At 44.9% G+C, this 25,143-nt stretch overlaps 2 protein-coding genes across 3 annotated transcripts in view; one reads left to right on the forward strand and one right to left on the reverse strand.

Annotated features, from left to right (window-relative positions):
- On the forward strand, positions 1-4,650 carry POLR2J (RNA polymerase II subunit J). Of its 2 annotated transcripts, XM_060259356.1 has the most exons (4): positions 1-210; positions 2,602-2,691; positions 3,524-3,698; positions 4,434-4,650. In XM_060259356.1, exons 1-4 carry the CDS (start codon positions 158-160, stop codon positions 4,467-4,469), a joined length of 354 nt encoding a protein of 117 aa, XP_060115339.1. In that variant the 5' UTR covers positions 1-157; the 3' UTR covers positions 4,470-4,650. The 2 variants fall into 2 exon arrangements, with proteins under 2 accessions (XP_060115339.1, XP_060115338.1); XM_060259355.1 differs by having other exon boundaries at positions 21-210; positions 3,524-4,650.
- Positions 4,651-5,034: 384 nt separating this feature from the next.
- The window catches only part of LRWD1 (leucine rich repeats and WD repeat domain containing 1), a 42,282-nt gene continuing 22,173 nt past the window's right edge, over positions 5,035-25,143 (reverse strand). The window contains exons 6-16 of the mRNA XM_060259357.1: positions 20,564-20,755; positions 18,471-18,839; positions 16,879-17,005; positions 11,902-12,011; positions 10,845-11,052; positions 9,590-9,662; positions 9,358-9,501; positions 8,822-8,919; positions 7,069-7,230; positions 6,838-6,962; positions 5,035-5,464 (exon numbers count right to left, since the gene is read on the reverse strand). Coding sequence (XP_060115340.1) covers positions 5,324-5,464; positions 6,838-6,962; positions 7,069-7,230; positions 8,822-8,919; positions 9,358-9,501; positions 9,590-9,662; positions 10,845-11,052; positions 11,902-12,011; positions 16,879-17,005; positions 18,471-18,839; positions 20,564-20,755 — 1,749 coding nt within the window. The 3' untranslated portion in view covers positions 5,035-5,323. The remainder of the gene's footprint in view (positions 5,465-6,837; positions 6,963-7,068; positions 7,231-8,821; positions 8,920-9,357; positions 9,502-9,589; positions 9,663-10,844; positions 11,053-11,901; positions 12,012-16,878; positions 17,006-18,470; positions 18,840-20,563; positions 20,756-25,143) is intronic.

Here is a 25,143-nt window from a genome sequence, read left to right on the forward strand (position 1 = left end):
GGGCTGAGCGTGTTCACATTAGTGTCTCTGGTTCCTCCTCCTAGCCGCCGGGGCAGTCACTTCCTCGCACTCTGCCACAGTTTAGTGAAGGCGGAAGCACAAACTCCCACCCGGAAGCGGAAGTTCTTGGAGAAAGCGTAGAACCAAGCGGGGAGTTATGAACGCGCCTCCGGCCTTCGAGTCCTTCTTGCTCTTCGAGGGGGAGAAGAAGTGAGTGGGGAAGGGAAGGAAGCGGGTGGGAACGGGGCCTAAGAGGGGAGGTGTGGAAGCCCGTTGGCCGGCCAGAGGGCGGAATGTTGTCCTTGCATGCCGTTTCACCCCCTGGCATGTGAAGCTAAAGTAGAAGTCCATGAACCTTCTTGAGCATGTTATCTTTCCTATGCATTAAAACTATCTAGTTTGCGGGGTAGAGGCTAAGGGGGGGAGGACGAGTGCGAAAAGCGATTACCCTACCCCCCCCCCCCTCAAAGAAAAGGACAGAAGGAAGGAGTTTCCTCTGCGGTCGTAGAGGACAAAAGGAATTGGGAGGCGGGTGAATGGAAATGGCCCGAAAGTGAGGCTGCTGCGGTTGAAAATCATGGAAGATAAAGAATGTCTAGTTAGTACTAGTAGCAAGTGCTGACACTTTTCTCTAACGAAATGGGTACCCGGTGTCGTCATTACAGACAATACTGGACCACATGAACTTAGTATAAGTTATACTAATTAGTATAAGCCAGTTTTTTGTATTATCTGTATCTTCACCAACTACAAATCAGCTTTAGCAATGCATATGGAGAAGAGTCAGCAAACCTATCTGGAGCTAGTTTGTACACAGAAGGTCCTGCTTTCAGTCCCCAGATGCACAATCTCAAGTAATGGGGAAGTCATTTCTGTGCCTGCGGAGACCCTGGAGAGCTTCTGCCAGTTTATAGACCAGGGTGGCCAAATTGTGGCTCTGGAGCTACATGTGGCTCTTTCGCACATTGTGTGGCTCTCGAAGCCCCCACTGGCCCATCTGCCAACTTGGAAAAGGCGTTTATTTCTTGAAATCACTTCTCCAAGCCAGCCACCAGCTTGGAGAATGCATTTGAAGCTAAAGTTGCTTTCTTTCCACAACTCCCTCCCTCCCCCATCTATTTTCCTTCCTTGCTCCCTCCCTTTTTTCTTTCTTTCCCTTCCTCCTTCCAACATCTGACGTTCATTTCTTGCGGCTCTCAAACATCTGACATTTATTCTATGTGGCTCTTAATGTTAAGCACGTTTGGCTACCCCTGATCTAGTCCAATCCTATCTTAATAAAGTTTTTTAAAAAGATGTGTAATATTTGTTCATGTCCTGCAGCTCTCAAAACATCTGATGTTTATATGGCGCTTATGTTAAGCAGGTTTGGCCACCCGTTATAGACAATACTGGGTTACGTAGATCAATGGAATGACTTTGCATGAGGAAGTTTCATAGGTCACACAGAGCCTCCATTTTTAAAAAAATGTCTGACTTGTGAGCACTGATGTCAGACCTGCAGAAAACCCAAAGCAATCTCCAGACCAGTTACACAACCTGAGGGAGTTCAGATGCCAAAATTCATGGCCTGTGGGGTGTTTCCACTGCTCCTTGTATATATTAGGGTTATTTTCGATGGTTATGCACATGTGCAAAGGAAGTAGAGTGTGCACAGTAAAGCTCCCAGACATCTCTAATGAATGGATTTCAACGAATGGCCATTTTTTGTCTGAAATCTCAGGGCATCCCGGTCAAAGCACAGCTAGGGTGGGCAAGTGGTCTTGCAGTTTCAGGCATGTTAAGGGAGATAGCAGAGGGGGGCAGTAAGTGGGAGAAGGGAAGGAAGAAAAAAGGTTGTATAAGGGAAGGCGGGCGAGTGGAGGGAAAGAAGTGGCAAAGATTTGTGTAAAGTGCCATCAAGTGCAGCCAACTTAAGGCAACCCCATAGGGCTTCCAAAGCAAGAGACATACTGAGGTCATTTGCTGTTGCCTTCCTCTGTATGGCAACTTTAGACTTCCTTAGTGGTTTCCCATCTGAACAGTAACCAGAGCTGATGGTTTTTATATTCTGAAATCTGGGTAACCTGGGTTATCCAGCTCAGGGTTGCAGAGATATTGGGGTATAAAAAACCCCCCAAGACTACAGCTCTTCATTTGCTCACATTGTAATGATTAGGGCAGTTTGTCTACTAGTATTTCAGTAGTTTGGTTATACAGGGGCAGAGGAGGAGTGAACACACCTGAAGCTGCCTTATAGTGAATCAGACCATCAATCCATTGTATTGTCTACTTAGTCTACATTGTATTGTCTACATTGTATTGTCTACTTAGTATTGTCTACTTAGTCTGGCAGTAGCTCTCCAGGGACTCAAGCAGAGAACTTTTGCATGACCTTGTGCACGATCCTTTTAACGGGAGATGCCAGGGATTGAACTTGGGACCTTTGCATGCCAAGCAGATACAGTACTACTGAGCATCAGCCCTATCCCCAAGTGCTTCATGACTTCACTGGTTTTGCAAGCACCTGTCCCACAGCAAAATGCTTGGAGTAACTTCTTTGGGTATATCTATTAACTAATGTAAACATTGCTTTTTACCTCCATGCCTCCCCCCCACCAGGATTACAATAAACAAGGATACCAAAGTACCAAATGCTTGTCTGTTTACCATCAACAAGGAAGACCACACACTTGGGAATATCATTAAATCGTGAGTAACAATTTAGAAGAATCTGGATAAAATTGTGGTAACAGGGGATCATCTTCCCCTCCCAGTTCTGGTTCAATATCTGGGTCCATCCCACCCTTGCCTCCTTTTTTGAGTTGATAGAAACTTGTTCCACTTTCTGTCTTGGTTTGATAGGTTTTTGCGCTGTGCTGGTTTTATGTATTAAGGATTTTAATAAAGCTTTTTAAGCTGTTGCATTTGGGCTTTTTAATGGTGCATAAGCCTCTGTTGTTTTTATTACTTTCATGCTAAGTGGAGAGCGGAGTGATGGATTGTAAATATTCTCAATAAAGAATACATTGAAGAAGAATTGCAGATTTATACCCCGGCCTTCTCTCTGAATCAGAGACAGAGTGGCTTACAATCTCCTTTATCTTCTCCCCCCACAACAGACAACCAGTGAAGTGGGTGGGGCTGAGAGGGCTCTCACAGCAGCTGCCCTTTCAGGGACACCTCTGCAATAGCTATGGCTAACCCAAGACCATTCCAGTAGGTGCAAGTGGAGGAGTGGGGAATCAAACCCGGTTCTCCCAGATAAAGAGTTCACACACTTAACCACTACACCAAACTGGCTCTCTGGTTCTTAGCTCTCATAATGCTATAGAATTTTCATGTTCACCAGTAGTATACTAGGAACATACAGAATATCAGGGAAAACAAAGGGAAGACATTGCTTTCTTGTTTGCAGTTGAGTTTCTGGACATGACTGGCCCCTCTGTCAAAATGCCGAATTATTAGCCTGTGACTGGATGGAGTGCAGTTCTGGTTCTCCTAACGGGATCATTTTGCCTCTCTCTCCTTTCTTGTTTTTCAGGCAATTATTGAAAGATCCTCAGGTGCTGTTTGCAGGATACAAAGTCCCTCACCCCCTTGAACATAAGATCATCATTCGGGTCCAAACCACTCCCGACTACAGTCCACAGGAAGCCTTCACTAATGCTATCACAGATCTCATCAGCGAGCTCTCCCTGCTGGAGGAAAGGTTCCGGGTAAGCTGGCATCCCCCACTGGATCTCGACTCTGCCTTCATGGTGTGGGCATTTCCCACACAGAGATGGGCTTGTGTGGTTCCCCCTACTGTTGCTGTAGCAGGTCTTTCCCTGTCCCCCAAGACGGCCAATTCCCCCCATGCCTCAGGGAGCTTGTTCAGAGTTGTTTTTAAATTGGTAACTGCAGGGCTTTTTTTTTTGTAGAAAAGCCCAGCAGGAACGCATTTGCATATTAGACCACACCCTCTGACACCAAGCCAGCCGGAACTGCGTTCTTGCTCAAAAAAATTCCTGGAAACTGACATATTTCACACCATTATAACAGTATATCAGGTCCTCTGAAGTCCTAGTGTCTAGTCCTTTTTACTTGTGGAAGTAAGAGGAAAGGCTATATTTCCACTAGGAGAGGAGCTTGACAATTAAAAAAAAATATTAAACCTGGGAACTTGGAGAGCCTGGTAGATGGACTATTAGGACATATTAGTTGCAACTTTAGGGGGAATAAAACCCTTTGGTGGCAGGGGAAATGATGGCCACCATGAGAGGAGATGTGGGCAGGTAGAATGGTGATGTTGCTGGGACCAGGAAAATCTAGACTTTGCTGCCCACTTGTGCAGCAGCCTTATTTGAAATTCTAAGCTGCTTCCTTTTTATCTTTTTTCCCAGAGTTGTTGCTTTTTCAACTAGAAAGTAGAGATCAGATTGTACTAAAAGTTCTTTCTCTCTTTCTCTCAGGTTGCCATAAAAGACAAACAAGAAGGAATCGAGTAGTTAAATGTCATTTAGCACTTTCTTTGTAAATAACTAGTTTTTCATGTTTGTGATTCCTACTTGTTGCTTTGTAGCTTCCAAGAAACTGTTTACTCATTTCTGTATAGGTTTCATTCAGTGATAGATACAATGTTTGTGGGCTAATAAAAGTGAGATGTGTGTTAAGGTTTTCTAAAACTTTCATTGGCTTTTGTTGTTGTTGTATTTTGTGTGTGTGTGTCTTTACCTGGAAGTCATGTCGACTTCTGGTGACCGACCCCTACTGGGGGCCTGGAGGATATTTAGGGAGGTGGCTGAATAGAGCCTGCCCTTGCCTCTAGACTGGGTATTTCAAGAACAGTCTCCCACCCAAGAACTAACCCCAGTTGGCTCTGCTTAGCTTCTGAGATCTGACAAGATCAGGCTTGCCTGGGCTATCTAGGTCAGGGCACTTTTGTTGGTATTTTTAATCCGCTGCCACCTCCTCTACAATACCAGAATGTGGCAGGATACATACCTAAAAGTACATCATTCTGTTCTCTAGCATTTGTTCTTCCTGACATTACTTTAAAAAAAATCAAGATAATCTGGTATCAAGTTTTATTAAATACTGTCTTTCTATAAAACAAATACACTTAATACACCAATGAAGCAAACTCACAGTTAAGAGATGCAGGTATTGGCAATAACAAGACATGGCTCTAACCAACCCCTTCTGTTCATTTTTTTTTTCTTGCATTGATAACATGAACTCAAAACTTCCCCTTCTGCTTATTCTCTGTGAACGGTCACAAATACTGCACTACTGAAACAGGACGAAAAATGAGTCTCCTCTCCTTTGGGAGGGGGGAAAGGGGGGCAGCAAGCCAGGCCAGCTAGGCTTTCTTCCATATCGCAGCAATGTTTACGTCGGTTAGAGCAACCAGGTAAGTGAAGGAGGGGTCCGCAACCACGTTGTTCACCAACACATCTGTCAATGGCTCTCCGTTTGCTTTCAGTTCTGGCCACTTGAGAACCTGTGTGGAGGCAAAGGAGGAGAGCAGGAGACACTTGCAAACCGAGAAATACAACCACATTGGATTGTGGACACTTTTGGGGTTTTTTTGCAGCCACCAAAGGGTATGTACCGATACATGCATTGTCCACGTTCACAAAGAGAGAAGGAAGCCAAGACAGTATGCAGACCATCAGGCAGAAAGTAAGGATAGAGAAGTCCTAATTCTGTGTCTGTTCACATAAACAGGAACCTGTACTTCCATGGACTGGATGGATGCATTTCTAGAGTAATTTTCATTAGAAATGACTGTTTCACATTCCATTAACTATATATATGCTGGTGTGTTTTAAACAGGAAGTAAAGCCCCCCTTTTATTAGTTTTATGAGTACCCAGCTTGCTGGGGGGAAAGTGTAATGGCCGGAGAAGGCAATGGCAAACCACCCCGTAAAAAGTCTGCCATGAAAACGTTGTGAAAGCAGCGTCACTCCAGAGTCGAAAACGACTGGTGCTTGTACAGAGGTCCTTTCCTTTCCTTTATTAGTTGTAAATAAACCCTAAACTATGTGTGGAGGATATAATTGCTCCAGCCTCACTGCAATACAAACCCTCACTTGCCAGAAGGGATGCAAGGGTACTCCTTAAACATTTTGTTCAAACACGCAGTTCTGTTTTCTTAAAAAAGACTGGGGTCTCAGTGGACAAACTGAACATGCGGGTTTCTATGTGGCCATCTGGAAGGCTTAGATGTGAGGACATATTTCTTCCAACTCAGCCCAAAAGAAAGACACCTTTTGATGCCAGCTAACAGCTTGACCATAGTTACAGCCCCAGAATAAAGACACCACTCCTGCCTCTCCTGTATTATAAAAGGGCCTATTGTGCCAGATGCAAAGATGACCTTTGTGTAACTGCAACCCTAAAACTCCCTCCCTCGCTCCAGCTTCCAGGCTGCACTAATAATTCAATAGCGAATGGAAGGCTTTTTTAGGATTACTCATCTGGCCTAGGAAGGGATTTGCTTATCCAAGTGTTCCAAGGAAACCAGTCTGCAATTTGACATCTTAAATGGCACAAAACTTTTTTTCCCCCTGTTGGGTACAAATTTAATCTAGAAAGTTCTTTCAGGAGGGTAGCCGCGTTGGTCTGCAGGGGAACAGTTCAATTCGACTCCAGTGGTACCCTCCAGATGACTGGGAGAAGGGGTGAACTTTCAAGAGTGAAAGCTCCCTTTATTAAGTCGCTGATGAAGGGAGCTTTGACTCTCGAAAGCTTATACCCAAGAATCCTGTTGGTCTCTGTGGTGCTTCTGGACTCGAATCTAGGCAATTCTTGTAACTCTGGAGTCAACTGTGACCTAGCCAGAAATCTCACAAAATGAGTTGCTTCCCTACCTGCGCAGGCCCTATTCTCTTGGTCGCACGGTCTTCCCTGGTAGCGCTCAGAGCCGACAAGTGGTTGCTGAGGTCGTACAGCCACACGCTTCCTTTCTCGTCACCACAGAATACGTACTCTTCTGCTGCAGGGGCACAACAAACCCAGAGTGTCCAAATCACAGTGCATGGGTTTCAGTTGGAAGGTTTCTTAAGGATGTAACTCACAGAAGCAGAAAAGCGGCCACTTACTGGGGCATGTGCTGAGGGTGAGGTAAGGCAGATCTGTTGAAGACCATTCCAGTTCCGCCAGAATGACTGCCTGAACCGTCCTCCGAGACCCCTTCCCTTGTTCTTTGAAAGACCGGCTCCAGCTCCAAAGGTTTATGGATCCCATCTTAGAACTTTTGCTAACTGCGGAGGAGAGAGGGAAACAGGCTTTGCTACTAGAAGATCGTTTCTTAGGAAATTAAAACTGTCTGTCGGTTTCAGTAACCTTAAAAAAAATACTGCAATCCAGTGGCTGGAAAAAGAGCTGAATTAAGGCCCAGAAGCCCTTTAATTGGAATCCTGCTTCTGCCGTGTCCTTGTCTGATTTCTCACTCTGTAATGGGACTGGGGCCTCCCTCACAGAGCATATACAGTAAAGCAGCCTGCAAATTAGAAGCACTATTGAACAGACCACATCCTTCAGCAATTCCATGTAAAAGGTAGAGTTTAGTACTCAGGCAATCTTTTTTTAATTTAATGTGGAGTTTTTCATTTTTGTCTTCTGAACTGGAAACTGATTTTAGTATTGACTAAGATCAAAATGGCCAGAAACAGATTCCCCCCTCTCAAGCAAAAAAATCAGACTAAAGCAGATTTAGAAATTTGGACATTGGTAGCTGCCCTACACCACAGGTCATTGGTCCCTCTAACTCAGAAGAGTTGCCTTCTTAAAAATGCAGTTTGTTTAAAAAAATATTTCTTTTTAAAACCAAATTTCTAGGCTTTTGTTGTTGCAAAGTTAGGCTTTAAGTGAATATGCAGTGTCTGGCACAGATTTCTATTAGTCAATGGGAGGGGCTTCAGAGTTTTCAAAATGCATGCTGATTTGGTGAAGCATTCCTTTCAAGTATGCCCCATCTGTTGCAGTAAAAAAAAAAAAGCAAATGATGTGTATGTCTGAGTCACAAAGCAACCTAAACAGATGCACCAAGGTATCTGTATGGAGGCAGACCACTGGTCCTTCAAGCCCAGAACTGTCACCTCTGACTGGCAGCTGCTCTTCAGGGTCCCAGGAAGAGAGAATCTTCCTCAGCAGCTTCTGCCTGAGATCCTTTAACTGGAAGTGCCAGGAACTGAACCTGGGTGGGACCTTCTTGCATGCCAAAGCCAAACATTCTGCTTACTTGTCCTCATACTGTACAATCCCAAATAGATTAGGGTTTGTAGAATCTTTCGGGCTCAAGTGCCGTGTTCTACTGGAGAAAGTTTTTCTTCCAGACGTTTCGTTCTCAGCTGCGGAGAACATCCTCAGTGGCGTTGCAGCCGGAGCAGGTGCTCTGACCTTGGCTGCTGTGCATTGAGTGCACATTGAGTGCACTCAATGCACAGCAGCCAAGAAGGTCAGAGCGCCTGCTCCGGCTGCAACACCACTGAGGATGTTCTCCACAGCTGAGAACGAAACGTCTGGAAGAAAAACTTTCTCCAGTAGAACACGGCACTTGAGCCCGAAAGATTCTACAAACCCTAATGATGATGCCAGCCGTGAAAACCTGAAATCTTTGATAATCCCAAATGGAGTTATACCTTTCTAAGCCCACCGACTTCAACTGATTTAGCAGGACATAACTCTGTTGAGGACAGCAATGTTAATTTAACAAACTAATTCCCTCGCAGGAAATCATTGCTGGTTCTTGATCTATCTGCTGCGAGTGTGGGTGCAGATTCAGTTTTAGCTAACGGGGCTTTAGCTTTCAAAAGCAAAAATCAGAAACTCATTTGGGTGCAGGTTCCCTACCCACAATGTCTTCATTCAAAAAGGCCAGGCCGTCCACCCGGTGAGAAGAAGTCTCATTCCCTGCATCATCCGGAAACTGAAACTCCACTTCATGAGGTCTGAAACATTGGAAGAGCACAGTCATAGCGGGTTGGGGGAAGGAAACAACCAAACCCCCTTATATTGTGAATCATCCCTCAAGCAGCTGACTGTTCAAATTTTCATCCATGTCAGTTTTCATGGGTTCTAAATAAAAACAAACTGACAAGGGAGACATTTTTAGGGGAAAGAAAACCAGGGCAGCAGCAATAATGTCCAAAGTCCCACATAGGAGGTCTGGCAAAGTACAGGAAATCTTGGCCAAAAATCAACCCAAAAAAATGTCTTAGGCTGCTTGCCCAGTCCAATTTATCTTCACAGTGATCCTGTAAGGTAGACTGGAAGAACGTTACAGGATGGTTGATTAGTTTTTAAACCCATGAAAAATGCTGCAAGTTATAATAGAAGAATCACTCACAGAGCCCCCTCCACATTCTTAGAAAGAAAAAGTGACTTGCCTGTTTTTCTGTTGCTTCTCATCAAGTCTAATATCCCAGGCAAAGCAACCTTGCTCACAGCCAGCCACCAAGTACCGGTCTGGGCAAGAGGGCACGAGGGCAATCCGCAAAGGGGTGGCAATCGTCTCCAGCACCATCAGCTGCCTGGCCAGCAAAAACACCTCTTAGTGCCCACTTCCTATTAGCCATTCACCTCCTCCACAGGCCTGAAAAGCAGCTTCTATATCATTACCTTTCTTTGAAATTATAGTCGCAGTCTGGCACGCCGATGTCCCACATGCATATTTTCTTGTCATAGGAGGCAGCTGGGGGGCAGGGGAAGAGAAAAAAATACAGCCTGGTGAGGCACTAGTAATACATAAAAAGGCAGCTTTCTCGGGCATCTCTGCCTGCCCTTCCTGGTCCTTACATGCTCACACCCAGCTTCTGCCCAATCAGTTGAGTCTGTAGAAAGGTCATGTGATCCTAGACACTAAGGATCCTGTTCTGAAGATCAGGCTACAGACAGGGCCAACTGTTCAGTCCTTCACCTCAGCTATGCCACCAGAGCCAGTTTGGTGTAATGGTTAAGTGTGTGACCTCTTATCTGGGAGAACCAGGTTTGATTCCCCACTCTTCCACCTGTACCTGCTGGTATGACCTTAGGTCAGTCATAATTCTTGTCAAGAGGCTGTTCTCTGAAGAGCAGTTTCTGTCAGAGCTCTCAGCCCCATCTCCCTCACAGGGCATCAGTTGTGGGGAGGGGAAGGGAAAAGAGATTGTAAGCTGCTCTGAGACTCTGAGTGAAGGGCGGGGTATAAATCCAATCTCTTCTTCTTTGATATCACAGTATTTGGCACTGAGTGCTCCCATCTAACACGACTTTTTGTTGTTGCAGGGATGTATTTCTAGCCCCTTACTGGCTGTAGAACTACAGGTGGCCAAAGGGGGTGGGGGGTGGGGACTGTGGACAGGGTTTCATAGACTGGAGCCTTCTCCTGTTTCCTAAAAGCATTTCCTGGGCTCCTCCCTGTCCCTGGGACTTCCCTTGATCTGCAAAGCTCCCTTGTCCAAATGGACTTCCCTTTCTCCCTCCCCAGCACTACTTTCTAAAAATTATTGTACTTCAGCTAGACTGCATACGAAAGCACATCCCACTGCAGTCAGCAAGACTGAAGCACACTGATAGCTTGCTGCATTGCAGGCCCATAAAATAGTTCACCAAGAGGCAATTCTCACTGCTGCCTAGCGCCTCCAGACTCCACATCTGACAGAATGCAGTCAGGCAACCATCTGCACAGTTTATAATTTGAATAATTTAAGCAGCCTGAGCTGAATTTACAACATTTGACGGATACAGCTGCAAAATCCCAAGTTTAGACCTGCAGCAAGCATGTCAGTCATAGCTGCAGAATAGGCAAGACTTGGATTAAAACAGCCCAAACAGTCCCCTGCTTTTGAGAGGCAAGCCAAGGGCTGCCTGAAGGACCCAAAGAAGGGAGACTCACTGAAGAGATGCGTCTCGGTGATCGGACTGAAGCAGGCGGTAGCGATGGGCTTCTTGTGAGCCTTGATTTCTCCATAGCAATAGTCGGCGGCCACATGAATCAGCTTCACGATTCCTCGCCTTCCAGCAGCAGCCAGGATATTGTGCCTTTTTTTGCGTCCGTCGCTGGTCACCATTGTGAGGGCTGTCCATGTGACAGTGAAAAACTCCTGTTAGAAACAGAACAGGGAAAAGGAGCACTGGATCAGAAATCAGGCTCGAGAACAAACTACAAGAGAAGTTTTGGTTCCATACAAATGCAAGCCTTGGATTAAAACAGAGCCAAACAGACCGAACATCCTGTATTGGGTACAAATGGTTCAAAACTGGTTTATAAGGAAAAGAAAGAGACAGTATGACTTCTATAAATAAACAGAATACCTGGCTTCAGACAGCAAAGGGACACCTGGAAAAGGGCAATCAATCAGAATGATCAAGGGGTTAAGGCACCTCCTCTGTTGTGAAAGCCAAAATGTTTGGGGATTCAGTTTAGAAAACCAATAATTACTAAGAATATCACAGAAGATGACAAAATAATGCACAAGGTGGAGGAAGTGGACAGACAGGAATTCTCTCTCTTCCATAATATTAGAATGTGGCTTCACTCAATGAAGATAAGGGCGGTAGCTACAGAAGACATGAAAGGAAGTCCTTCTTCTCAAAATGCATAATGGACTTGTAGAACACTGCCACAGGATGTAGTAATGGTTAGTAACTTAAGTGTCTTTAAAAGAAGATTAGACAACTTAATGGAGGGAAATAAGTGATGGCTAAGATGGAGTTTCTAATTCTGCTCTGAACTATTTTAAAACATGAACAGTTAGGAAGAAAAGGGCTCCTTGTGCACATTTCATTCCAACAGCACAGTTTCCTGCTGCACAATTTAGAGTGCTCTGCAGTACAGCATCCTACACTGTGCCCACACTTGCGTAACCATATCACCACCACTCCTTAGCCAGCAAAGCCAGCCAATGTTCCTACTTGGCACACACGCAGTGAGGTGGTTCTTCCTTTCCTACCTCTCCAGCCACTTTGTACTTTTTCAAGACAATGCCAGTCTCACAGTCGACCAGACAAACGGAGTCCCCGCCACAAGTAGCTGCTGTCCTGGATGAGCTCACCACTGGATCTGCAAGAATTAAGGACATGGTGACTTTAAGAACATAAGAAAAGTCATGTTGGATCAGGCCAAATGGACCTCTGCTCCATATTTTTATCCAATCTCCTCTTGAAGCTGGCTATGCTTGTAGCTGCCACCACCTCCTGTGGCAGTAAATTCCACATGTTAATCACCCTTTGGGTGAAGAAGTACTTCCTTTTATCTGTTCTAACCCGACTGCTCAGCAATTTCATTAAATGCCCACGAGTTCTTGTATTGTGAGAAAGGGAGAAAAGTACTTCTTTCTCTGCTTTCTCCATCCCATGCATAATCTTGTAAATCTCTATCATGTCACCCCACAGTCGATGTTTCTTCAAGCTAAAGAGCCCCAAGCGTTTTAACCTTTCTTCATAGGGAAAGTGTTCCAAACCTTTAATCATTCTACTTGCCCTTTTCTGGACTTTTTCCAATGCTATAATATCCTTTTTGAAGTGCAGTGACCAGAACTGTACACAGTATTCCAAATTAGACCACACCATCGATTTATACAGGGGCAAACTGGAGAGGCAGTTTGGTGTAGTGGTTAAGTGTGCGGACTCTTATCTGGGAGAACCGGGTTTGATTCCCCACTCCTCCACTTGCACCTGCTGAAATGGCCTTGGGTCAGCCATAGCTCTGGCAGAGGTTGTTCTTGAAAGGGCAGCTGCTGTGAGAGCCCTCTCCAGCCCCACCCACCTCACAGGGTGTTTGTTGTGGGGGAGGAAGATAAAGGAGATTGTGAGCCGCTCTGAGACTCTTCGGAGTGGAGGGCGGGATATAAATCCAATATCTTCTTCTTCTTATGATACTGGCTGATTTGTTTTCAATTCCTTTCCTAATAATTCCCAGCATGGCGTTGGCCTTTTTTATTGCAATTGCACACTGTCTTGACATTTTCAGTGAGTTATCTACCACAACCCCAAGATCTCTCTCTTGGTCAGTCTCTGCCAGTTCACAACCCATCAACTTGTATTTGTAGTTGGGATTCTTTGCCCCAATGTGCATTACTTTGCATTTGGCCACACTGAACCTCATCTGCCACGTTGACGCCCACTCACCCAGCCTCAACAGATCCCTTTGGAGTGCCTCACAATCCTCTCTGGTTCTCACCACACTGAACAATTTAGTTTCATCTGCAAACTTGGCCACATCACTGCTTACTCCCAACTCCAAATCATTAATGAACATGTTAAAGAGCATGGGACCCAGTACTGAGCCCTGCGGCACCCCACTGCTTACCGTCCTCCACTGCGAAGACTGCCCATTTATACTCACTCTGCTTCCTATTAATTAGCTAGTTTTTGATCCACAAGAGGACCTGTCCTTTTACTCCATGACTCTCGAGCTTACTAAGGAGCCTTTGATGAGGAACTTTATCAAAAGCTTTCTGGAAGTCAAGGTAAACAACATCTATTGGGTCGCTTTTGTCTACATGTTTGTTCACTCCCTCAAAGAACTGTAACAGGTTAGTGAGGCAAGATTGTCCCTTACATAACCCATGCTGAGTCTTCCTCAATAACTCGTGTTCATCAATGTGCCTACTCATTCTGTCCTTGATAATGGTTTCTATCAGCTTTCCCGGTATTGAAGTCAGACTGACTGGCCTGTAATTTCCTGGATCTCCTCTGGAACCCTTATTAAAGATGGAGGTGATATTTGCTACCTTCCAGTCCTCAGGAACGGAGGCAGATTTCAATGAAAGATTACATATTTTTGTCAGGAGATCCACAAGTTCAACTTTGAGTTCTTTCAGAACTCTTGGATGTATGCCATCCGAACCTGGTGACTTAGTTTTTAATTCATCAATCAGTTGTAGGACCTCCTCTCTTGTCACCTCATTCTGACTCAGGTCTTTCAACACCCCTTCCAAAATTAGTGGTTCTGGAGCGGGCAAACACTTCTCATCTTCCACAGTGAAGATGGAGGCAAAAAATGCATTCAGCTTCTCAGCCATTTCCCTATTCTCTTCAGTAATCCTTTTACCCCTTGGTCATCCAAGGGCCCCACTGCCTCCCTGGCTGGTTTCCTGCTTCTAATATATTTGAAGAAATTTTTGTTGGTCTTTATGTTTTTTGCAATGTGCTCCTCATAGTCCCTTTTTGCCTGCCTGATCACAGTTTTGCATTTGATTTGCCACAGCCTGTGTTCCCTTTTATTAATCTCACTTGGACTAGCTTTCCAACGCTTAAAGGAGTCCTTCTTACCTTTTACAGCTTCCATTACTTTGTTTGTTAACCATGCAGGCCTTCTCTTATACCTGTGTGCCTTTCCTAACGTGGTATATATTTTATCTGAGCTTCTAGGATTCTAGTTTTAAATAGCCTCCAAGCTTCCCCAAAGGTTTTGACTGTAATTACCTTTCTTTTCAGTTTCCTCTTCACATGCCTCCTCATCTCAGAGAATTTACCCCTTTTAAAGTTAAATGTGGTTGTGTTGGTCTTTTGGGACAACTCCCTATTTATACAAATGGTGAAATCAGTAAGGTTATGGTCACTGCTCCCAAGTGGTGCGATCACTTTTACATCTCTCACCAAGTCTTGGGCATTACTTAGGACCAAATTTAGGATCGCCCTACCCCTGGTAGGTTCTGCGACCATCTGCTCCATAGCACAGTCATTGAGGGTGTCTAGAAACTCAATCTCATTCTCTTGACTTGAACACATATTGACCCAATCAATCTGCAGGTAGTTAAAATCACCTATTGCAACACAGTTTTTACGTTTAGCCACCATCTTTAATCCTTCCATCATATTATAATTGTCCTCTATCTTTTGATTTGGTGGGCGATAACAAACTCCCATAGTTAAATTTCTTTTTGAGCCCTCTATTTCGACCCAAAGCATTTCTAGAAGGGAATCTAATTCTCTGACCTCAGTCTTACTGGACTGTATACCCTCTCTGACATACAGAGCCACCCCGCCTCCAACCCTTCCCTCCCTATCCTTCTGATATAACTTATATCCAGGAATCACCGTGTCCCACTGATTCTCCTCATTCCACCAAGTTTCTAAAATTCCCACAATGTCTATGTTTTCCCCCAACACTAAACATTCCAACTCACCAATTTTACTTTGAACACTTCTAGCATTTGTGTACAAACATCTATAATTTCCCAGGCAAGTTAGGCCCGCAACCTTCCTCCTGCTGCCTTGAGACTTTGGGCAGACAGTCCATACTGTTTATCACCATCTCAGTGGACAACTCTGATCCATTACCCGATAGAAAAATAACAGCTAAACCTTCATCTCTTTGAGATGAGTCCTTCTGAACCAGAGACATTTCATCTCCTGTCAACTTTCCCCCAAGATTTAGTTTAAAAACTGCTCTGCCACCTTTTTGATTCTAATCGCCAGCAGTCTGGTTCCATCTGGGGACAAGTGAAGACCGTCTCTTTTGTACAGCTCCCACTTGTTCCAGAAAGCATCCCAGTGCCTAACAAACTTAAACCCTTCCTCCTTACACCATCGTCTCATCCACACATTGAGACTTCTAATTTGTGCCTGTCTCTCCAGCCCTGCACGTGGAACAGGTAGCACTTCTGAGAAAGCTACCTTGGAGGTCCTGGCCTTAAGTCTCCTGCCTAGCAGCCTAAATTTTTCCTCCAGGACCTCATGACAGAATTTCCCCACATCGTTGGTGCCAACATGCACCATGACCACTGGCTCCCCGCCGGCACTGTCTATCAGCCTATCTGCTACAAGTGTAATGTTGCCTTCGCACCAGGCAGGCAAGTCACCAAACTGTCAGTACGCGGTTTTGCCACCCAGCTGTCTACTTGCCTAAGGATCAAATCACCAACTACCAAGACCCCCCCCCTCCCTGCCAAGAGATGGTTCCTTGGCACAAAAGGATACCCGCTCACCAACTGAAGAAGAGGTCCCTTCTGAGGGCACATTCCCCTTATCCTCAGAACGGTGCCCTGTTCCCTCTCAACCCTCATGCTCTCTGGCAGTAACGGGGCTGCCATTTTCAGAGTGAGGCTCATCTAATACGTCCCCGAGAGTCTTCTCCGAGTGCATAACTGACTGTCTCTGCTTCTCCAGGTCAGTCACCTCGGCCTGAAGGGTACAAACTCGTTCCCTGAGGACCAGGAGCTCCTTGCATTGAGCACACACTCAAGACTTCTGTCCTGTGGGCAGATAGTCATACATGTGACACTCAGTGCAAAACAATGGAAAGCCCCCCACCCCCCTGCCGGCATTCTACCTTCATGATAGCTTTTTTAAAATATACAGTCCCCTTTTAAATCCTGTTTGTTTATGTGGCTCTCCTTCTGGAGTGTCTACTTATCTTATTGGGAAAACAAGGAAAATCGGGATCTGAGTTCCTGGTCATTACACAGCCCCCAGGCTAAGAGCCACAGGCCAAGAGCCCTTTAGCTCTTGCCCTTCAGCTCGCGCCTCTGGCAAGGCGCAGCTTAATAATGCAATTTTCCTTTACATTATGAATCCGTTAGGGAGAACAGTCTGGTCTATAGGCTGAGCTCTTGGGATACAACAGGCTATACCATGGATCTAGTCAATGAGTAAACATATTAACAGTAGGATGGATCCAGACAAATGTTCTCACTTTGATCGTACACAATTCCCGTCTTTTCTACAGGCTCCCATCCCAAATGGACGTTATCTATAAAGGTCCCAGGATTCCCAACACAGCCCTTTTCATGTTCAAAGGGGACTCCTTCCTTCCGTTTTAACCAGTGGGAAAACTGGCTGGATCCAAATTAGTGAGTTTGGTTCCAGCCAGAGAAGAACCCAAGAGCAGAACTGCCAATCATGAGAGATGCAAACATTCAGGGCTAGCAATATAAAAACATTTTTCTTGTCTACTCTGGCCTTTCTACTTCAACCACACTCACCTTTTCTTGTCCCACAGTCCAGCGGTGGCTCAAAGACACAGGCCCACAGCTGGGTTTTGAAGTCATCCCTGTTGTTTCCTTTACTGTGACACTGTAGGAAATGGACTGGCTCCAGGCTGATTGTCTCCTGTGAAGAAGGCAGGCCATTTGAAACACAAATCCCACAGCCAATGGCAGAAAGATACACGTCCCATTATACAAAGGAGTGATCTTACAAGAAGATGAAGATACTGGATTTATATCCTGCCCTCCACTCCAAATCTCAGAGTGGCTCACAATCTTCTTTATCTTCCTCCCCAACAACAGGCACCCTGTGAGGTGGGTGGGGCTGAGAAGGACAACCTCTTCCAGAGCTATGGCTGACCCAAGGCCATTCCAGCAGGTGCAAATGGAGAAGCCAGTTCTCCCAGATAAGTTCTCCCAGATAAGAGCCCACACACTTAACCACTACACCAAAGAAACAAGAAGAGCCCCTGCCTAGATTGGACCAAAAGTCCAACCAGTCCAGCATCCTGTACAGCGTCACTTGCTCCAAGCACACAGGACAGGATACATTTACTTCATTTATACTCCACTTTCCCTCCCCCATGTGAGCTCAAAGCAACTAACAACATTCTCCCCCCTTCTCCTCACAACCACCATGTGAGGTAGGTTATGCTGAGTTTGTATGACTGGCCCAAAGTCATCTGGCAAGCTTCCATGGCAAAGTTAGGTTTTCTGGGTCTCCCAGAGCCTATTCTGATACTCTAACCCCACTATACCACACTGTCCTGACCCAGATGGCCCAAGGTAGCCTGATCTCAGCTAAGCAGAGTCAGCCCTGGTAGTACTTGATGAGAAACCACCAAGGAAGTCCAAAGTTGCTATGCAGAGGCAGGCAACAGCAAACCACTTGTGTTCATCTCTTGCCTTGAAAACCGCAAGTTGCAACTTGACATCATTTGGAATTTTCACATTAATCCAGAATATCAAGTAATTTCTAGTAGGCCATACATGAATCTAAGAAACATTCCCTGTACATACAAAAACACCACCTTAGGGACAAGTTTGGCTAGATTTCCTTGCCCAGATGTTAATTTTCTATGAGCAGGTTTTGTTTTTTTTAATGGCGTGCCATTCAGCCACAGGAGCACACTGTGATTTGAGAAAGGCCAGACACAAGTTCATCACTACAGGGAGAACCAGGCCTCAGAGAGTGAATGTATCTGGCAGCAGACTGAGATATGTGATTTGGGGGTTACATTTGACCCGTGTTTTACTATACATCCTAAATATCCAATTTCAAGCATCTGGTGATTTATAAAAGTTAGCTTGTTTCAAACCAACAGAAGCTAATTATTGCTCTTAGCATTTGATGGCTACTGTGAAAGGGCTTTTTATAGCCACCCCCCAAATATCAGGCTCTTGACATACTTCAAACAGTGAACCAAATATCCCCAGTTGCCATTTCCCCCTCATGCATTTGTCAATACAGCCCTCGTTTTCTGGCAACTGTTGCTTTCTGCAAACCAATGAAAACAATTGCCTTAAAAAGGGAACTCTGGCAACTCTTTAGCCTCAGCAAGCCCTCCAACCAAAGGCTATCCTTGTACCTCGCCTTCCGAGTCCTTGGCTGGGCTGCTACAAACATCCTTTTCATCCTCTTCCTCTTCTTCCTCCTCCTCCTCCTCTTCCTCCTCCTTGTGCTCCTCCTTCTGCTGACTGGACCTTTTGTGGCTACGTGCTTTAGGAAGGCGCCCTCCATTTCGATGGGCCCCTTCAGACTCCTGGCTGGTCCGGGATTCCTTGGTCTGTGGGCGAGACGCTCTCTGCTCCTCGGGACTGCGCTCGTCCTGCAAGCGGCTGGTCTTCTTGGGGCTGGGAGACGGTTCCTCTTTAGAGCTGCTCTGGGAACGGGATCTTTTGCTTGCGGATCCACCTTTGGAACGAGCCCCTTTCCTCTTGCTGGAGGTTACTGTGCCCTAGGGAGGAAAATATCAAGGAACGTACAATGGGATACACACTTTATAATGTTAGCTCATTAATTCTAGCAACAAAGTGAAAAGATTCACTGTCATTAGTGTAAAACCAGTTTTACAACTTGCTTGACTAGCCACATTCCTCTAGCATAGGGGAAGGGCTCTGGGTCAGTGGTAGAGTCTCTCCTTTGCATGCAAAAGGTCCCAGGTTCAAGAGACCCTGGAGAGCTGCTGCCAGTCTGAGTGGACAGTTACTAACCTTGATGGACCAAGGTTCTGATTCAGTATAAGGCGGCTTCATTTATGTTCATGTCAGCCCTACAGTATAAGCCATCCATTATAAGGATTTCTGTACTCACAGCACAGTCCCATCAGGAATTTTTCCCTGAAGGAATTAAGAGAATTCTGCATTTGGTATCCCATACCACCATGTCCCACAGATTGCGAGTGGAGCACTAAAGAGGCACACTGACAGAAAAGCACAGCATCCCATGCCAAAAGGCCACACATTCCCCCCGCCCCGAGAGTAAGCACCCAGTCAACTACTTATTATGTGACCATGGTAAAGTATTGCCAAATGTTCTCTTGAAACCAAGAATGTCTCTGTGCGATAACAGCTTTCCTTGATTTTCCTTTTGTGTCAACTGTTAGCAACAGGCAGGACTGAAGGCTGCAAAGCTCCTCCTGCTGGCCACCTGGTAGAACTGCAGACAGCTGCAGATAGGGAGAATTGCCTGGTTGCTGACTTAGCACTGGGCTTGTCCTTCTAATAGTTTTTGTCACTTTGCTTTTAATTTCTTTTTGTTTTGCTTTTAATGCAGGATAAAACTATTGAGTGAGTCATTCACACAAGTAAAACTCCTACACAACACTGTAAAAAGTTGTAATAATTCATGGTAGTTTTCAAAAAACTTCATTTCATGGTTTCATAACAACAGCTAATTTGGCTGTTGTCATTAGCAAATATACAAAATCTGTTGACGCGAATTTGTTTGCTCTAATGAAGTTAATACTTCAAGAACGCTCGACAATATTGGACAGTCAAATGGCAACTCTACCACCAAACACACACAGAGCCCTTTCTTGTCACCAGTAATGATGCCAAAGAATTGTACATGGCCTTGCCTAAATGAGAGGATTGGCTTTCTAAATAAAGAATACAATTTGGAAATTAAATAAGTGAATGCAATCATACATTGTTATCATGTCAGATTTCTGAGTCTCAACAACTCTAGTCTGATCAACTGATTTTGTTATTTACTTGATTTATACCCCACTCTTCTCCCAAGTGGGGGCCCAAACATTTTTCTCATCTCCTTCATTTGATCATCACAACTCTGTAAGGTAGGTTAGGCTGATTGTGTGTGACTAGGCCAAGATTGCCCAGCAAGTTTCTGTGGCAGGATGAGGATCCAGTCTCCAAGATCCTACTCCAACATGCTGGTCATTCTCCGTTCTGGCTTATGAAACTGTCCTTTCCTGGACTCCACCACTGGTTCATTTTGCCCTCTACTGTCTATTATGAATGGGAAGAGCTTCTGGGCAGAAGTCTTCAGCTGTGCTGTGAACTGAACCTGGCCACTCTGTATGCAAAGCTATGGTCTCTCCCCAAGTGCACAGAGAGGGGCCCTGAGCTTCACCAAGATAAGCCTGAATAAAATAAAACTCACTGAGAAGAGGGAAGGCGTATTTCTGTGGGTTCAGTGGTACATTTACAGAGTCCTGACCTTAGAAGCAGCTTTATTTTCAGTCTCTGCCATACTTTCTGCAATTTTGTCTTCTTTTTCTTCTTCTTCTTCTTCTTCCTCTTCCTCCTCTTTTTCTTCTTCCTCTTCTTCCATTTTTTCGCCTGTTTCAGGAGCAGGGCTGTCTGATTGATTTATCAGTGAGGTCAAGAATTCCTCGGCAATCATTTTCACCTAATGGGAGAACAGGGACTGGTTACATTTTGATGAAAAATACAGAGCAGCCAAGAAATAACGTACAGTACTTATCAGATGAATTAGCAGGAATGCATCAGTCCCAGTCTGCAATGTTCCTGCCTTAGAAACAGTGCACACAAAAAAGGAAGACTGTCAGTTAGTTTAAAGAAACGCACGCTGATGATTCCAGGCTGAAAAATCAGGGAGGATCTTGGCTGACAAGCGATCTCATATTCAGTGGAGTTTAGCAAGCCTAAGCCAGTTCCCACCAGTATCAAGCAGTCCAACTATAAAGTATAACGCCTGCATAGAAATCCTGCAGCAACAACGGACAACTACCATATGCATCAGAAAGCTGGTCTTTGTTCTTTACATATCCAAAATCTACAACCATCACAAAATCACCCCCATCACCACTGCTCCAACAGTCAGGTAACAACCATATACAAAAAGAAACAGCTCTTTACATTGATGATGATGATGGAAACGAGAACTTCATCATATGCTTCGATTTGACTTACACAAAGGCTGATCCCTAATTCCATTTCCTACATTTGTTTCTGGGTTTTGTTCAGCTATTAAAGCTTTATAAACCACAGAGTCCATATTCACCTTTGCCATGGGATTTATATTGAAACGCTGGTTATGGAAACAAGTCCTCTAAGATCTGGGACCATTGTGCTTGAAGGGCTTCTGACTCTCATATGAGTGACCTACCTGATGAGTTCATCTGAAGACCCCCTCTGTGAGACCTTTGTTAATGTGGCCCTGTCGACCCCAAGAAGCCCAAAGCTCCCCCAAGTCAGGCTTGATTCGGGGCAACCACTGAGCAAAGCTGGATTTCCTCCATGAGTCCAACTCAATGCAATTTTCTGCCGAAAGGGCCGACTAAAAGAGTGGTGGAGATCAATCATTGCTGCTCTTCCCGAGAATGTTTAACCAAAACATCCTGATAACGGAAAAATAAACAGCTCTGAACGTCTCTTCAAACTGAGAAACATGGTTTGCTCTAAGAGGAGCCTTCTCAAAAAGGATTATTTTTCACAACAAAAGACCCCAGTCCACAAAGTACAGCATGATAATAAAGCAACGCAAGCGACTAGATTTTTAAAATTTATTTTTAGAGGAGTTTTGTGAAACAAGAACTGTAGATGCCTGTGAAAGTGTGGCAGAAAATCAATAACTTGGTGCCACAGCTACTGAACAGACCTTGTGCCGACTACATTAAAAGTATGCAAAGAAAAGTGGACCTGCAGAAACAGACATCTCAGCAACCCATGCAGCCTATAATGGAAATGGACAGAACAAAGCCTCATGTACAGTCAGATCCCAGATGTGGAACTATGGCTCAAAAGGAGAACCACTTCTAACACTCTTGCAAATAGTTACATGAAGATCCAGGAATTGACTGGATGTCGCTGATAGAGGCAAAAAGCAAAACAAGGGCTGGATGTCATGCTTGACCTATGCAACCCCGAAAGATTTTACACAGCCATAGCAGCCCCAATAAGCCAAGTCAAATGAGATGAGTGGTGACTGTGGCAGCAACTGGAGGAATGTTCCAAGACTAGACTTTCCATGTCGTCCAAAGCAATTACATCCTTTTGAGCCCTCAAAAGTCAAGGCGTTTTGAGAGGGCACTAGTCTATTTAGAATCATAGACCTGGAAGGAACCTCCAGGGTCATCTAGTCCAACCCCCTGCACAATGCAGGAACTTCACAAATACCTCCCCCCACCCCCCTCCGCCACATACATCCCCAGCGACCCCTGCTCCATGTCCAAAAGCCCTTGCCAAACTGGCTTGGAGAAAAATTGCTGACCAACCTCAAGTGTCAATCAGCATTTCCCTGGGCATGCAAAAAAGGGCCACAAGAACAAAGCATTGATGTAACCCTTCCTGCCCACTCCTTCTCATGATCTGCCTAAATTCACAGAATCAGTATTGCTGTCAGATGGCCATCTAGCCTCTGTTTAAAAACCTACAAGCAGGGAGAGCCCACCACCTCATGTTCCACTGAGAAACCACGCTGTCAGGAAGTTCTTCCTAATGTTTAGCTGGAAACTCTTTTGATTTAATTTTAACCCATTGGTTCTGGTACGACCTTCTGGGGCAACAGAAAACAATTCTGCACCATCCTCTATAGGACAGCCCTTCAAGTACTTGAAGATGATCGTATCACCTCTTAGTTGTCTCCTCTCCATGCTAAACAAAACCAGCTCCTTCAACCTTTCCTCAAAGGACTTGGTCTCCAGACCCCTCACCATCTTCACTCTGGACACATTCCAGCTTGTCTATATCCTTCCGAAATTGTGGTGCCCAAAACTAAACACAATACTCTAGGTGAGGTCTAACTAGAGGACAGCCTTGCCACAGTGCAGTCTTAAACACAGTTACATCCTTCTACATCCAATAACTTCAAGGAACTTAAGAGGTGTAACTCAACCTAGAACTGTATGGTCAGTCTACTGGAGAATAAAGAAAAAGGAGGGGGAAATTACGTCCACCACTCTCTCCTGCTCCAAGGAGTGGGATACCTCTTTGGTACCACTTCTAATCAAGGAAAAAGTCCAGAACAGGGCAGGCCTGAATGGATGAGTTCTTTTGTGTTTAATGGAGGAATAGTAGGTTCTTGGAATCTCCAAGAAGTAATAATTATAACCAAGTAACTAGGAAAGCTACTCTGTGCACCTGTGGTGCCATCCCAAGTAGTTACTTCTAAGCCCATATGTGCACTGCCTTTGAGCCCCACCAGCCACTGGGGAGAGCCAAGACAGCCCCCCCCCCCAAAATGTGGGGATTTCTTGTGTATTCAGGAAGTAATTCCAATCCATACCACCCTGTGCATATAGAGGGATCCACTCATGCCCTCTCTCTCCTCTAGTCTGGCTGCCCAACATATCTGCATGCAAAACATAACAGTACCCAGTTTAGTAAAGGTAAAGGTAGTCCTCTGTGCAACCACTAGTCGTTTCCGACTCCGGAGTGACGCCGCATCACGACACCCCACTTTAATAACATACAAATTCTAGAGGGGTAGCGGCATTCAGCATCCAGTGGCAGTGATTCTCTGTGTAGCTCTGACAATGCAGAAGCATTCCAAGTAGCAAAAGAGCACCTACATGGATATTTTGTCCACACTTTCCTTGCTTCAGGCCCTGCGACCCCCATTTCCTCCCTTGCTACCAGAGGGCTTTTTAATAATAATAATCAGCAATTAGACTATTAGATCATTGTAATGTTATTGTGCTACATCAGAATAATCTGCTAGCCCTGTGAACTCTTAAGCTTCCATTTTAAAAATGCAATTGCCAATTTTTAGGAAGCCCCAGAAAGCCTGCTGGTGGTGATAGTGGCTGTGGGAGGCAGCGCTAAGGCGATGAAAATAGCAACTATGTGGGATTGTAAAAAATACAAACCTTCCCATTCACAAGGCATGCAAAGCCCCTTCGTCATCTTCCCAAAAAGATTGTAGGAAGCCACATTTGGGAAAGATTGCATCAAAGTATGGAAGCTCTCAGTGGGCAATTAGGAGATGACACGTGGATGCTCCCACAATACCTGCTACAGTTTGGATGCCAAACCAAAGCAAAACCACCATGTAGAAGCTTCTGCTATAGCCAAAATGATGGGACTTGTACGACCTTAAATGTTAACAACTTTATTTTGTAAGCCAAAGGCTGTTGTACCAGATGCACGAGAGAGTTATTATAGAGTTTGGAAGTCCTGTGTTTTGCATAATATTGCAAAGTATAGATAAAAACAAGGATTTGTCTCTCAAAATTAAGCAGTCCACTCCAATTGGATGTGTGGACCACTTTCAAGCTGTGGATGAACTGGAAAAGCTGGATAAACCTGAAAGGTGCACATTAACGATAGGACATTTCTTAAGAACATAAGAGAAGCTATGTTAGATCAGGCCAATGGCCCATCCAGTCCAATACTCTGTGTCACACAGTGGCAAAAAATTTTATATATACACACACACTGTGGCTAATAGCCACTGATGGACCTCTGCTCCATATTTTTATCTAAACCCCTCTTGAAGGTGGCTATGCTTGTGGCCGCCACCACCTCCTGTGGCAGTGAATTCCACATGTTAATCACCCTTTGGGTGAAGAAGTTCTTCCTTTTATCCGTTTTAACCTGTCTGCTCAGCAATTTCATCGAATGCCCACGAGTTCTTGTATTGTGAGAAAGGGAGAAAAGTACTTCTTTCTCTACTTTCTCCATCCCATGCATTATCTTGTAAACCTCTATCATGTCACCCCGCAGTTGACGTTTCTCCAAGCTAAAGAGTCCCAAGCGTTTCAACCTTTCCTCATAGGGAAAGTGTTCCAGCCCTTTAATCATTCTTGAACTACCCCAAGTCCCCACTGAATCCAA

Source organism: Heteronotia binoei, chromosome 18 (assembly GCF_032191835.1).
Source record: "Heteronotia binoei isolate CCM8104 ecotype False Entrance Well chromosome 18, APGP_CSIRO_Hbin_v1, whole genome shotgun sequence".
NCBI lineage: Eukaryota > Metazoa > Chordata > Lepidosauria > Squamata > Gekkonidae > Heteronotia > Heteronotia binoei.